Source organism: Sceloporus undulatus, chromosome 1 (assembly GCF_019175285.1).
Source record: "Sceloporus undulatus isolate JIND9_A2432 ecotype Alabama chromosome 1, SceUnd_v1.1, whole genome shotgun sequence".
NCBI lineage: Eukaryota > Metazoa > Chordata > Lepidosauria > Squamata > Phrynosomatidae > Sceloporus > Sceloporus undulatus.
In genome coordinates this window covers 322,282,857-322,295,064 of record NC_056522.1, presented here as the reverse complement: position 1 = coordinate 322,295,064, position 12,208 = coordinate 322,282,857, and the positions used below count along the sequence as shown (strand labels likewise).

Here is a 12,208-nt window from a genome sequence, read left to right as displayed (position 1 = left end):
GCCTCAGTCACCAGACTCTCCTTCTCAGTCCATCTTGTTGTCAATGGCTGTGAAATCAGCTTCCACTTAACCTTGATCCCAGGAAGGCTAGCCCTCCAAGCAAGGCCTGCTCAGCTCCTGCAAACTCAGCATTGCACTTCCCTTGATTAAGGCTGCATCTGCACTGCAACATTAATGTAGTTTGATATCACTTTATGTGTATGGCTCAGTGCTATGGAATTCTGGGGTTTATAGTTTTGTGTTTTAGTTAGCCCCCTCTGTCAGAGAGCTCTAGTGCCACAGGGAACTACAGATCCCATGGCACCATGGCAGTTAAAGCAGTGTCAACCTGCATTAAGTCTGTAGTGTGGCAGCAGCATAAGTCTATCCACTTGCAATACAGCCTTCGTCTTTTCCTGCTGCCTCTCACTTTCCTAAGCATTATCGACTTTTCTAATGAGGCATCTTGTGTCATTGGATGGCAGAGGTACAATTGCCTCAGTTTGATCATCTTGGCTTCTAGGAAGAGTTCAGCCTTAATTTGCTCTAGGACCCATTCATTTCCCTCTTTGGCAGGCCATGGTATCTGTTGAATTGACTGACCTTCAGCAACACACATTTCAAATAGTTGATTCTCTTCCCGTCTGCTCTCTTCACTGTCCAGCTTTTGCAACCGTACCTAGAAATGGAAAATACAATCTGTGCATGAGTGAAGCCCCTACTCAGTGTGGATTACTGAACAGTCACCCAGCAGTAGTGCCACTTGCAGACCAGATGACATGGAACGCAGGCCAATGCACTAGAGAGAGACAGCATTTCAGAAACTGTTCTAAGTTTTATAGTTCTCTTAGAATAACCCTTGAGGTCTCTTCCAACTCTATGATTCTGTGACTCTCAAAGTGGGTAACTGTGGCACGACCAGTGTGTGTGTGTGTGTGTGTGTGTGGGAGGTACTTTTCTGTTCTTGGGAGCTTCTAGGGGCCACAAAGACTGCCAATAAAGAAACAACTCTTCTCAAAGGCCAGAACATCTTGTTTTGAAAAATACATATTTTTGATCTTGCAAAAACAGGTATTTTTGATGTCGTCATGGCTAGAAGATGAAATGGTAAATTTCAAAGGTGAATTGGTACTCTTGGATGATCCCAGAGAAACAATTCAACCTCTTTGGGGGTGGCGTCAAAAAAGGTAACCTCAGGAACTGTGGAGATATCAAAGGCCACAAAAACAGCCTTGGGAGCATGGCCTAGTGGTTTGAGCATTGGACTATGGCTCTGGAGACCCGGATTCGATTCCATGAAACCTATTGGATGACCTTGGGCAAGTCACACTCTCTCAGCCTCAGAGGATGGCAATGGCAAACCCCCTCTGAAGAAACATGCCAAGAAAACCCCATGATAGGTTTGCCTTAGGGTCACCCTAAATGGGAAATGACTTGAAGGCACACAACAGCAGCAAGGCCACATGTCCCAGAGCTGCCCTTTGTCCATCTCCAGCATAGAGTCTGAGAACAGAAAGGACTTCTCCATCAGGTTTTGTGGCTTTCTGGGTATTTACAGTATGTTTGGTTTTCAAATCCTAACACCACAAAAAGATTGCAGTTGCACATTATAGGTTGTAATTTGTTAGCCCAGCAGGGAAGCAAATCTCAGAGTCCTGTCTTCCTCAGGGTGAGATTATTGTTCTTGCAGTTGTGGTTGTTATTGCAAGTCCCCTTTGGGTGAAGCTGGTTTCCCTTTGCTGACTTTCCATGTGGTTCAGCCATCCTCAGAGAGAGACAACAAGGATCAATTAGCATCCTATCTCCTTTCAAATCATGTACTGTAATGCCCTCAGGAGGTACTGATTATTTGCCAGGTGAAATAGTGCACTTTTTGTTGGTAACTGCAACAGTCTCTCAACAAAATGTTTCAACCATTGCTCAGGAGGGAAATGGTGCCAATAAAGCCAAGGAATGGGCCAGATTGGAAAATGATATGACTGTGCCTTTTTTTTTAAAGGACATTTATTTTTGCTTTAAAAGACACTCCAAATGGATCAACAATGCTGCAGACATGCTTTGGTTTTGTCTCTCACTACCAACATACCCAAAAATCTTTTTAAATAGAAAAAAATTCGTTCAGAATGAAACCAGAAATGACGTGTCTGGTCATGTCAAGTGCACCAGTGTAACTTGCTAAGAGTGTGTAAAAATGCAACCTACACCTTTCTGTCCAAGCCTGCCTTTAGAGGAAATCTGGCAAGAAGACAATACACTAGTGGAGGGTTAATGAAGCTAAATAACAATGGTTATGTTCAAATGTGCCTGTATCACATCCGGAGAGTTTCTGGGCATCTTCTTTATTACTACTCTAAAGTGTGTATGTGTTTGGTGGTGGAGGGGAGAAGGAGTGCAGGGAATCAGGGATCCAAATGTAACTGAGACAATAGTGTCAATTACCATCTTGACTGTCAAGGGGCATCTTTGGTAGAGAACTCTAAAGACCTTGTAAAACTACAAATGCCAGAATTCCATAGGATGGAACTGCAGCACTTAAAGTGGTTCAGACTGCATTATTTCAACAATATTGATGCACCTAGAGGCAGTGGCAAGGACAACAGTGAGCCCAGCTATTGTTTTGAATGCCTGCTGGACCAAAGGCAATGGTCTCTCTCTGTGTGTAAACATGACTAGGAAAATCACCAGTGCACAGGCCACTTTCCTGGTCTTCCATCCCACCATGCCTTTGTTCCTGTATTCAAAACAGACCTCTGCTTTATTTTGTTGCCTTCATTAGCTTCAAGCAGTGATGGCAAACCTTTTTGGTGCTGGGGGCGGGACTTCTGGGACGGGACTTTCCCCCTCCCTTTCCCTGCCTCCAGCTGTCTCTGAGAGACAGCTAGAAGCCAAGGAAGAGGGGGGGGGGGGGGGTGACAGGCACGCGCCTGCTCCTCCTGCCTTTCCCTTGGCCTCCAGCTGTCTCTCAGAGACAGCTGGGGACAAGGGCCCATGGAGGAGGGGGAGGAATGAGCCAGTGGCCCCTACTCCTCTCCTCGGGGCTTTGCTAGTCCTGAGGTGTCCCTGATAGGACTAGCAAGGCCCTGCAGGGAGGAAGAGGAGGCATCCGTCCACCCTCTCCTCCCTGGCTTGCCTTTCCTCTGCCTGAATGGGCTCTGTGGGGCTCTTTCGGGTGGAGGAAAGGGAAGCCGTGGGAGGGGGGGGCAGAAAGGACTGGGCACATGACTCAGACCTTTCCTCCCCGGCTTGCCTTTCCTCTGCCTGAATGGGCTTTGCAGGGCTCTTTCGGGCGGAGGAAAGCAAAGCTGGGGGGGAGGAATGGGCACGCGACCCAGACCCCTCCTCCTTGGCTTGCCTTTCCTCTGCCTGAATGGGCTCCACAGGGCTCTTTCGGGCAGAGGAAAGGCAAGCTGGGGGGAAAGGACTGGGCATGTGGCCCATCCCTCTTCCCACAGACCTGTCCCTGCCCCCATCTATCTCTCTGGGGAGGAGCCACTGGCATGCGCCAGTCGCTCCTCCTGCCCTCACCCTTTTCCCGGCCTCCAACTGTCTGGGAGAGGCTGTGAGAGGGCTGGGAGGAGGAGCCAGACACACACGACTTTGACTCCTCCTGAGCGCCATTTTTCTGGCTTCCCGCTGTCTTGGAAATGGCAGGGAGGAGGTGGTATGGGCACATGCATGCCTCTTCCACCTTCTTCCTCACCCTGTGCCTGGCGAAATGGCATCATGTGCCACAGGTTCACCATCACGGATTAAAGCATCACATGCAAGGACAGCTTGCATGTGAGGAGGAGGGAAAGGAAGAGCTCACTGACACAACTCAAAACCGACACTGACACAACTCAAAACATAAATTCTTATTTTTAAAAAATAAAATATGATGTTTTAATCTTTGGGAAAATAAATAACATCATGTCTTTGTAAGAGCCAGTTCTTTTAGTGACAGACCTGAATTTGTGAATTAAATGCTGCAAGTGGAGGATGTTTTGACCCATCAAAGCTGTTGTTCCTGAATATCATAATAAATCCACAACCACCCACTCTTCGAGCACTGTGTGAAAAGTGTCCTCTCACTTTTTCGGGACGACTACTAAAACTGATCATATTTCCAGAGGTGACTGCAAACTCTGTATCCTTAGAGGGCTGAGAATACAAATGCGGTGGGGGATCCCACCCTTATCTGCTAGTCTCAAATCAGCAATAAGATCAGGATTCCACCACCTGCAGCTTGCCTCCTTAACTGGAAGCATGAGCTGTATGTGTGGGGGTGTCTCTCCAACATGGGTCGAGCACACCTAGGCCCCTGAAGGGCTGACCGTGGCTGTCTCATGAGATGGATTTGGGTTACCTCTTCTTCCCCAAAGTAAGGAAAGCAGGACAGGAGTCCTGAGCTAGTTCAGGAACCTATTTGTGTGCATTGCTCAAGATGTAGTCTTGATGCAGGTCCCATATTTGCCATTCTTAGTGCCAAAAAGGGTTCTGACAACCCAAAGGATCACTTGTTGGCAATAAAAATGGCAAGGTATGGGGTCTCCAGTTTGGATTGGAATCTCAATGGTAGGCAAAGTTTTCTTCAGATAGCCTATTAATTATTCTTAAAAAAAGTATTGCACCAAAAGTCCTCTGCATCAATGGTAGGCCTTGATCTGTTCTCAGCTGGAGGCAAAGTGTCAAATCATCAGTGGGGTCTATGAAGCTTTTCAGACCTTCTATAGACCCAGATCCAGAAATGCTGTCATTAAAATAGTGCTAAAGCCTAGGATTCATTTTCATGTATGGGATTCTTTTGGATGAGGAAAATGCTTCCTCTTCTGTTGCTTTCACATCCTGCCAGAAGCAAGTGTTTGGTGGCACCATCACCAAATAAATACAGTTGCCCTTCCGTTTTTGCAGGGAATCCATTTCAGACCACCCCACAAAAATGGAAATTCACCTATATTCAAGCCCCATTGGCTTGAATTGCAGTGCATGCCCCATTTTGTCCCTCTCCATTTGCCGCCCGTGAATGGATGAGGGACACGGATTTCAAGTTCATGAAAACAGGGGCAACTGTATACACAGTGGAAAATAGGATGCTGGTCTAGCTGGACCATTGTTCTTCTGACCCAGCAGTGCGCTTTTATGTGTTCTGCCTTCATCAGGTGTCATACTTCATTTGAGTATCTGGACTACAGATCCTGTTAGTCAATGTGAATAGAAGCTTCCCTGCTAATCAAAATTTCCAGATATTCACAGAGACCATGAAGTTCTTATAAAAGGCATCCCATTAAGCTCCATGACTGAAAGAGAATTTAAAAATGAAGAATCCTGAAAATATGAGTCAAGTGGAATCTCACAATCTGCTTTCCTGAACAGCGGTTGATTCCTCCTCTTCTTTAGCATTCTCAGCCATCTGCACTTCATGCTTTAGGGTTTCAGGTGTCAGATTGTTTCCTTGAAGTGGCTCCTCTGACTCCTGGTTTACCTCACTGGCAGCATTGAGAGCTTCTTCCTTTGTCATATCAGCTTCCAGAGGGAAACAGACCTTCACACAGTTCTTCACTAATTCTTGAACTTCTGCATTGAGCGATTTCACTTTTCCTTCATACTCTGCAAAGGCCTCCTGCTGCAGCTGAACAGAGAGATGTGGGAAGTCAATAACTGAGAAAATCCATATTGCTGGGTTGCTTGTTGACAATGCTTAGAGCCTAATTGTGTGGCTTCCAACAGAGTTCCTTTTCTGGGATTCCAGCTGCCCCAGTCCCCCATGCTGGCTGGGGGATTTGGGGAGGTTACATTCCCAAGAAGCAACTTTCCCAGTTTCTGGCTTCCGGTCAGTTAACTGAGGGCTGTTGTTAAGAATCATACAGGAGAAAATGTATTATAAAATGACAGTCAGTCATGGGAGTTGTGGAATTTTCTTAAGATCATCATAGGATTAAACTACTCCTTTCCGTTTGTAGAGAGGGGAGGTGGGATCAATCCAAATTACACACTTACTCCCGAATACCCTTCAGAAATATATAAACAAGACTCTAGCTCTTTCTACTTGATAACACAACTGCATCTTCAGGGATGTTAAGGCGATGTGAATGTTGCCTAATACTGTATGTGCAGAGTTCTCATTCACAGCAAATAGGCTGAATAAAATGGGTTGGGAATGTTTGACCTTCCAGCTGGTTTTGACTAACAGTTTTAACTAGGGATATAATTCTTTGTTAATTTAATTTTTGAGGAAGCAATGATTACTTTTAGCAATTATCTTCCCACTGTGAGAAAGTCTGCAAAATCTGCATAGATTTAGAAGACTATTTACAGCTTAGGACTGATTCTGTGCACAATTTGCATGCTTTTTTGTGCATAAAAAATTATACTTTTGTGCATACATATTATTTTCTGGCAGAAAATGCTGCCAGAACCCATCAGTCTAGGATTCTCCTCATCAGGATTTCCTGACACCCGGAGCATAGTTTTTTGTGGGTTTTATGGGCTATGAGGTCATGTTCTAGAAGAGCTTATTCCTGATGTTTCACCAGCAGCTGTAGCTGGCATCTTCAGGGAATGCTGGAATGGAAGAGAGTAGGTTATGTATACTGTTGGTTGAGAGGAAGTGATTTGCATGTTAATGTGTGTATTGTGTCCTGTTGTTGAATGGCAAGGCCTACAGGGTGTCCATTTACCTAATGATCCATTGTTTGCTGGGAATCCCCCTCACCCTGGGTGGTTTTCACCTCTTCCCAATCAACAGTATATGTACCTCACTCTCTTCCATTCCAGCATTCTCTGAAGATGCCAGCCACAGCTGCTGGCAAAAAATCAGGAATAAACTCATCTAGAACCCAGCCTCATAGCCTGAAAAACTCACCAAAAAACTATGGATTCTGGCCATGAAAGCCTTCGACTTCACACCTGAAGCATACATTTTAATCATTTTTTTCATCCCCCCCCCCCCCAAATATTCTTTCCATCTTTAATTCTAGCAAGTCTGGCTAACTCCAGTTGGAGGTGCAGTCCAAAAATACTGGAGAAAGGTTTGGGCAGAATTGCCCATTCCTGGCCTAATGATCTTGGGATGTACCTGAAACCTTTGATAGCCAGCTTGTATTACTGGCTCACTAAATGACTATACAATGCATTTGGTGTTCATTTGTTGTGAAATACCTGGTTTTCTTTTTCCTTGATCTTTTCTACACAGGCTGTTTGCTTTGTTTCCAATATTTGCTGATACCTAGTCTGCTTTTCATTCATCTTGGAGAAAGAACAACCACCATATATATGTTAAAAATAATCATCTTCAATATAACTGTATAAATAAAAAATTATAACTAACCCATCTACCAACCCTACCTTCTCTGCTAAAAGAGGTATAATTAAGAACTGTTATGAGACACACAGAGCAATAGCACACCTGTTACCCCCAAGCCTATTGGTCTTTTGGTAACTAACACCAATGTCAACTCCTGATTTTGCCAAGTTGAGTAAGATGTCATAATAAATAAACAGTAATGCTTTTATATGAAGATTGCCCTAACTAGATGTCCTCTAGATGAACTATTACTCTTGTTCTCCTTGCTGGGGATGATGAGATATGAGATATGCAAGTCAGATCTGGAGGATGGAACATAGGAGCAAGCTGTTCCATGTCATTATCCAGGGTTTGCTACATGCAGGAATGTGGCAGGGCACAGCTGAATCCTGTAGGCATCAGACCTATGCTAGATGAGCCATATACCACCCTCTGACTTACTGAACAGCCTCTGAAGTTTCACTTCCTCAAACTGCCATTCCTTGCTTTGTAGGGAGCAGATAGGATCACAGAGGCATTGGGCCCCATCTCTGTAGGCACACACAAAATGATTACAGCAGTGCTGAGACCTTTAGAGAACCCAGGTGAATCTTGGTGCTGATGTCATCATTCATGTTCCGGCTACGGGGAGAAGCTTCTATGATACTGCCCACTCCATATAAAGCAAGGGATGTTTGGGGAGGGGGGCTTCAAAGGCTGTTAAGTAGTCAGGGGCCACTTTGGGCATTGTGGAAGGAGGAAGGAAACACCAACTTCTGACACAGGTGTATACGTCCCTAACTGGATGCCAGCCTATATGTGTTACTAGTGTTGCAGAAGTACCTGATGAGAATATCTTTATAGATAAACAATCACCCCCATTCCCAGTGTTGGTGGGGAGTGAGGATATATTACAAGGGACATCCATGTGTGTGTGTGTCAGGAGCCCTGCATGCTGGGAGTCGGGACACTGCTGTGAAGGGTATCATTCTGCCTATGGAGAATTGATAGGCAGAAAGTTACCACTACTAGTGTTGCAAAGGAAAGAAGGGGATATCTAAAGGAAAAAAGGGAATATTTGCCACGTGAAAATGTCATCCTTGGCTGTCTACGCCACATGGAATCATTATAAATCTGTGAAAGAAGGCTTCATTTTAGTTGGTGGATCTGGCTGGTGAAATCTATCACTCAAAGGCGAAAGAGAGGTTCCTGAAAAACACTCACCTGTTTGACTGTCTGTACTACTTCCTGGATGTGGGCATTATTGATTTCTTTCTTTAGTCTTTAGGCAAAAAACAACACCATATCAGGAATTAAATTTTATAGATTTCTCATCTAGAGAAGAAAGGCTTCAAGATAGGTAATGGTATTCTCACTGCTATCTACTTAAAAATTAAATTGACAGAATTTACATATAGAACATTAAAGGTATACCTCATGTTTACAAAGGCATTATACTATAGTTCAATGTCATAAAACAAAGGTGAGAATCATATAGCCCTCCAGATTTTGCTTGAACCGCCATATTCAGAAGGTTTTGCCAAGCACAGCCAAGGATGAGGAATGCTGAGAGTTGTGGTTCAACAACATATGGAAAGTTACATGATTCCTACTCTTGCCATTTATTGCCATTGTTCTAAACATCACGATGACTCTGATTTTGACATCCCTATCGCAGGTTTCTTGATAAGATTTATTCAAAGGAGGTTTGCTATTGCATTAGAGTAGGGATGGGCACAGTGTGGATCATGGGATGCATGTGGCTTCTGGACCCTACCATTGTGGCCACTATATTTTGAGAACAAGATTCAGTATTATGGGTAGCTCTTTTAAAAATTTCCCACTGACAAGTCCCCAGATATCAGAGAACAGATATTAAGGATAAAGCCCTCTCAGTTTTATTTAGAACACTATTTCAGTCAGTCTTTCATAAATGTGAACATCTCAGTGGGAAACCAAATAACATAAACTGTCACTGCAGCAAAGACAAGAACTCTGTAAAAGCAAATGCAGTTAACTTGTAACTAGACTTTCTGGAATTTTACAGTGCTTAACTTTTGTTTTGTAATGGTACCTGGCAATGCCTTTTATGCTATCTTCTAATAGTTTTCTTTTTCTGTTGTTACAACCTAGAAACAGTCTATTCAATACTGTCTGGAGGAAGCAAAGATAGAAATTGGAGTCCAAAAGATCTGGAAAACATCAGGTTGGGGAAGGCTGCTTTAAATCATATTTCACTTAACAAGAACAAAGTACAGTGAACCTGTTGTGTTTGAACCAACTCTACCTTCCCACATGAAGCTGAAGGCTTTTATAGCCATCATCCATAGTTTTTTGTGGATTTTTTAGGCTATGTGGCCATGTTCTAGAAAAGTTTATTCCTGACATTTCACCAGCATCTGCGGTTGGCATCTTACAGATTGCTGGCATGGAAGTGAGTGGGATCACACAGTGTATATAGACCCCACTCACTTCCATGTCAGCAATCTCTGAAGATGCCAGCCACAGATCCCAGTGAAACGTCAGGAATAAACTCTTCTAGAACATGGTCACATAGTCCGAAAAACCCACAAAAAGCAACCTTTCCACCTCTGAGACATTTGCAAGGAAGAGTTCAGAAGATTTTCCATGAGCCATAGTTTTAACATCTCAGGTAAATCCTAAACTGTATTTAATGTTTACTGTTTTGTTTAAACCAGTGGCAAGAAACTCTGGCCTTCCAGATGTTCTTGGACTACAACAACTACTACAACACAACACTGGCTATGCTGCCTAGGTTTCATGAAAGAAGTAGGCCAAAAATATCTAAAGGGCCACAGTGTCCTATCCCTGATTTATACAAGCCAGCTTCAAAACCCATTGTAACATTTACTACAGTTTATTGGTCTGATGATGAACTATGGTTAAATGAAAACAGAAAGCAAACCTTCCAAATTCTTCCTTATGGCCAGGCCACACCAGAACAGAAGAGGGAAGGAGGAAACATGCCAACCTGGGGCTTGCTGCTGATTGTTCTCACCATGCAAAATTATGATTTAGCATGTCCGGTCCCACCTGTGGTTTTCAAGCTAGAAGATGCCCTTAAGTGAGGAGAATGGCATCCAGTTGACACCTAGCACACCTAGCCCTGTGAAACAGTCATTCAGTGTAGGAAAATTCCAAAGTGTTCAGGATTTCTCTCAAATTACCTTTCCTGAGCACCCTTGTCTGTGGTATTCTTAGTCATGGTCTGGATTTTGTCCAACCTCTTTGCCTCTAGTTTCTTCTTCATTTCCTTAGTGTCACTGCAAAGAATAATATCTGTTAAAATTTATTAATTTCAGCAATAACATCAGGAGGCACAGACTGACCAAAAAAAAAAAAAAAAAAGGCATGGCATGGCATGAAGCTCTTTGTTTATGGGACTGGAAATGTTCCTTGCCTAAGGCAAATGAGCCCACTGGGACAAGAGGAAATGCACATACAGTATTTGCAGGTTACATCATACAAATCCCTTCTGGTAGTTGTCTATCATTTTATATTTTTGGCTTCCTTTTAGCACTGATTGATCAGACTGCTATTGCCCTGTTCAGCTAGCCAGATGACAGAGTCAGCGTTCAGTGGCGTCACTAGGGTTGGCATCACCCAGTGCGGTAACTCATGGTGTCACCCACCCCCATGGACCTCCTTCCATACCACACCATACCCTTAGTAATGTTTTTGGTACTAATGTTACTCATAAAACATAATTCCCATATATCACTGAATGTCATGGCAATAGTTGTGACATAAACAAATAGCAAATTTAAAATTATATTTTTAAATACTCATATTCACAGTCTAAACATATTTAGATGTACATAGTTTCATGCGGTTAAAATGAAGTTTGTAAAATGTGATGTTTTTACAGAAAAAAATTAAAAGACTATAGAATTAATTTCTATTTTAATTACATTTTAAAATTAAAATTATTATTATTTTTAAAAAAACTGGGGCCCTCTCGTTCTTCTCCTATTGAGCCTCACCCCACTCACACAATCTCTTCAGTGTTTTAAAGGGACACAGGTGAACATCTCAAGCCATTTCTGCCTAAAGGCAGATGTTTAGGTAGCAGTGGTGTCATCCCCTCTCGGGATGTCACCTGGTGTAGCTAACATACTCCTAATGACACCCCTGGATTAAACTTATTGTGCATTGTCCAGCAATAAGACCTTTCCCATTTTTGTTTCTTTACTTATAACTAAGCACATAGGATCTGCTCCAGATCAGATGAGCACCTGCTGAAAAGAGACCTAAATCTGCACTATCCAAGCCAGGTTTGCCCCCTGCGTTGCCCACATACAGTTAAAAAAATCATACCAGTTTAGGGAAGATAGGTCCTTCCCTTATTTGCACACACTGGGCCTGATGTGGAGACAAATCCCTCTTGATTGCATATGAGTAAAAGAAGAACAGCTCCTAGAACTGGATTCTGCACATTTAATGTAATGTCTAGTCTAACCCTAAAATTAATGTCCTGATTCAAAGGACCACTCATAGAGTGACCAGGACTGCATGCATGGTGTCCCTTCAGAATAACTCTAGACTCTCTGCCAGGTACAATTCAGCCTGAAGAGTAGACCAGTGTTTTGCTTTGCTTTTTAATGGTGCAGTCCCCAGATGTTCAGAAGAGTGTACATGCAGGCAGTTTCCACATGCTCCTAGTTAAATCAAGGTATAGACATTTTTAACTGTACATGTATTCAAATATTTTGTATCCTTCTGAACCTTTTAAAACATGTATTTCTAAGACAACTAAGACAGAATTAAAGCAAGATAGGCAAAATCTATTCCCCATATGGTGTCTCCACAGATTTAAATTGATTCAATGCATAGTTTGGTTGGCTTGTCCAGAGAGACGGCTTGGGACATTTAATTGCTAAAGTGAAATCAACAGATTCTTGCATCTGAGATAGATCTTTTAAGTTGTCAGAGACATTGATCCACTGT

At 43.1% G+C, this 12,208-nt stretch overlaps 1 protein-coding gene across 1 annotated transcript in view; it reads right to left on the bottom strand.

Annotated features, from left to right (window-relative positions):
• Positions 1-3,876: 3,876 nt before the first annotated feature.
• Positions 3,877-12,208, bottom strand: part of PLCB2 (phospholipase C beta 2) — a 72,440-nt gene continuing 64,108 nt past the window's right edge. The window contains exons 29-32 of the mRNA XM_042472511.1: positions 10,429-10,524; positions 8,465-8,522; positions 7,117-7,203; positions 3,877-5,587 (exon numbers count right to left, since the gene is read on the bottom strand). Of these exons, the coding sequence (XP_042328445.1) occupies positions 5,309-5,587; positions 7,117-7,203; positions 8,465-8,522; positions 10,429-10,524 (520 nt within the window). The 3' untranslated portion in view covers positions 3,877-5,308. The remainder of the gene's footprint in view (positions 5,588-7,116; positions 7,204-8,464; positions 8,523-10,428; positions 10,525-12,208) is intronic.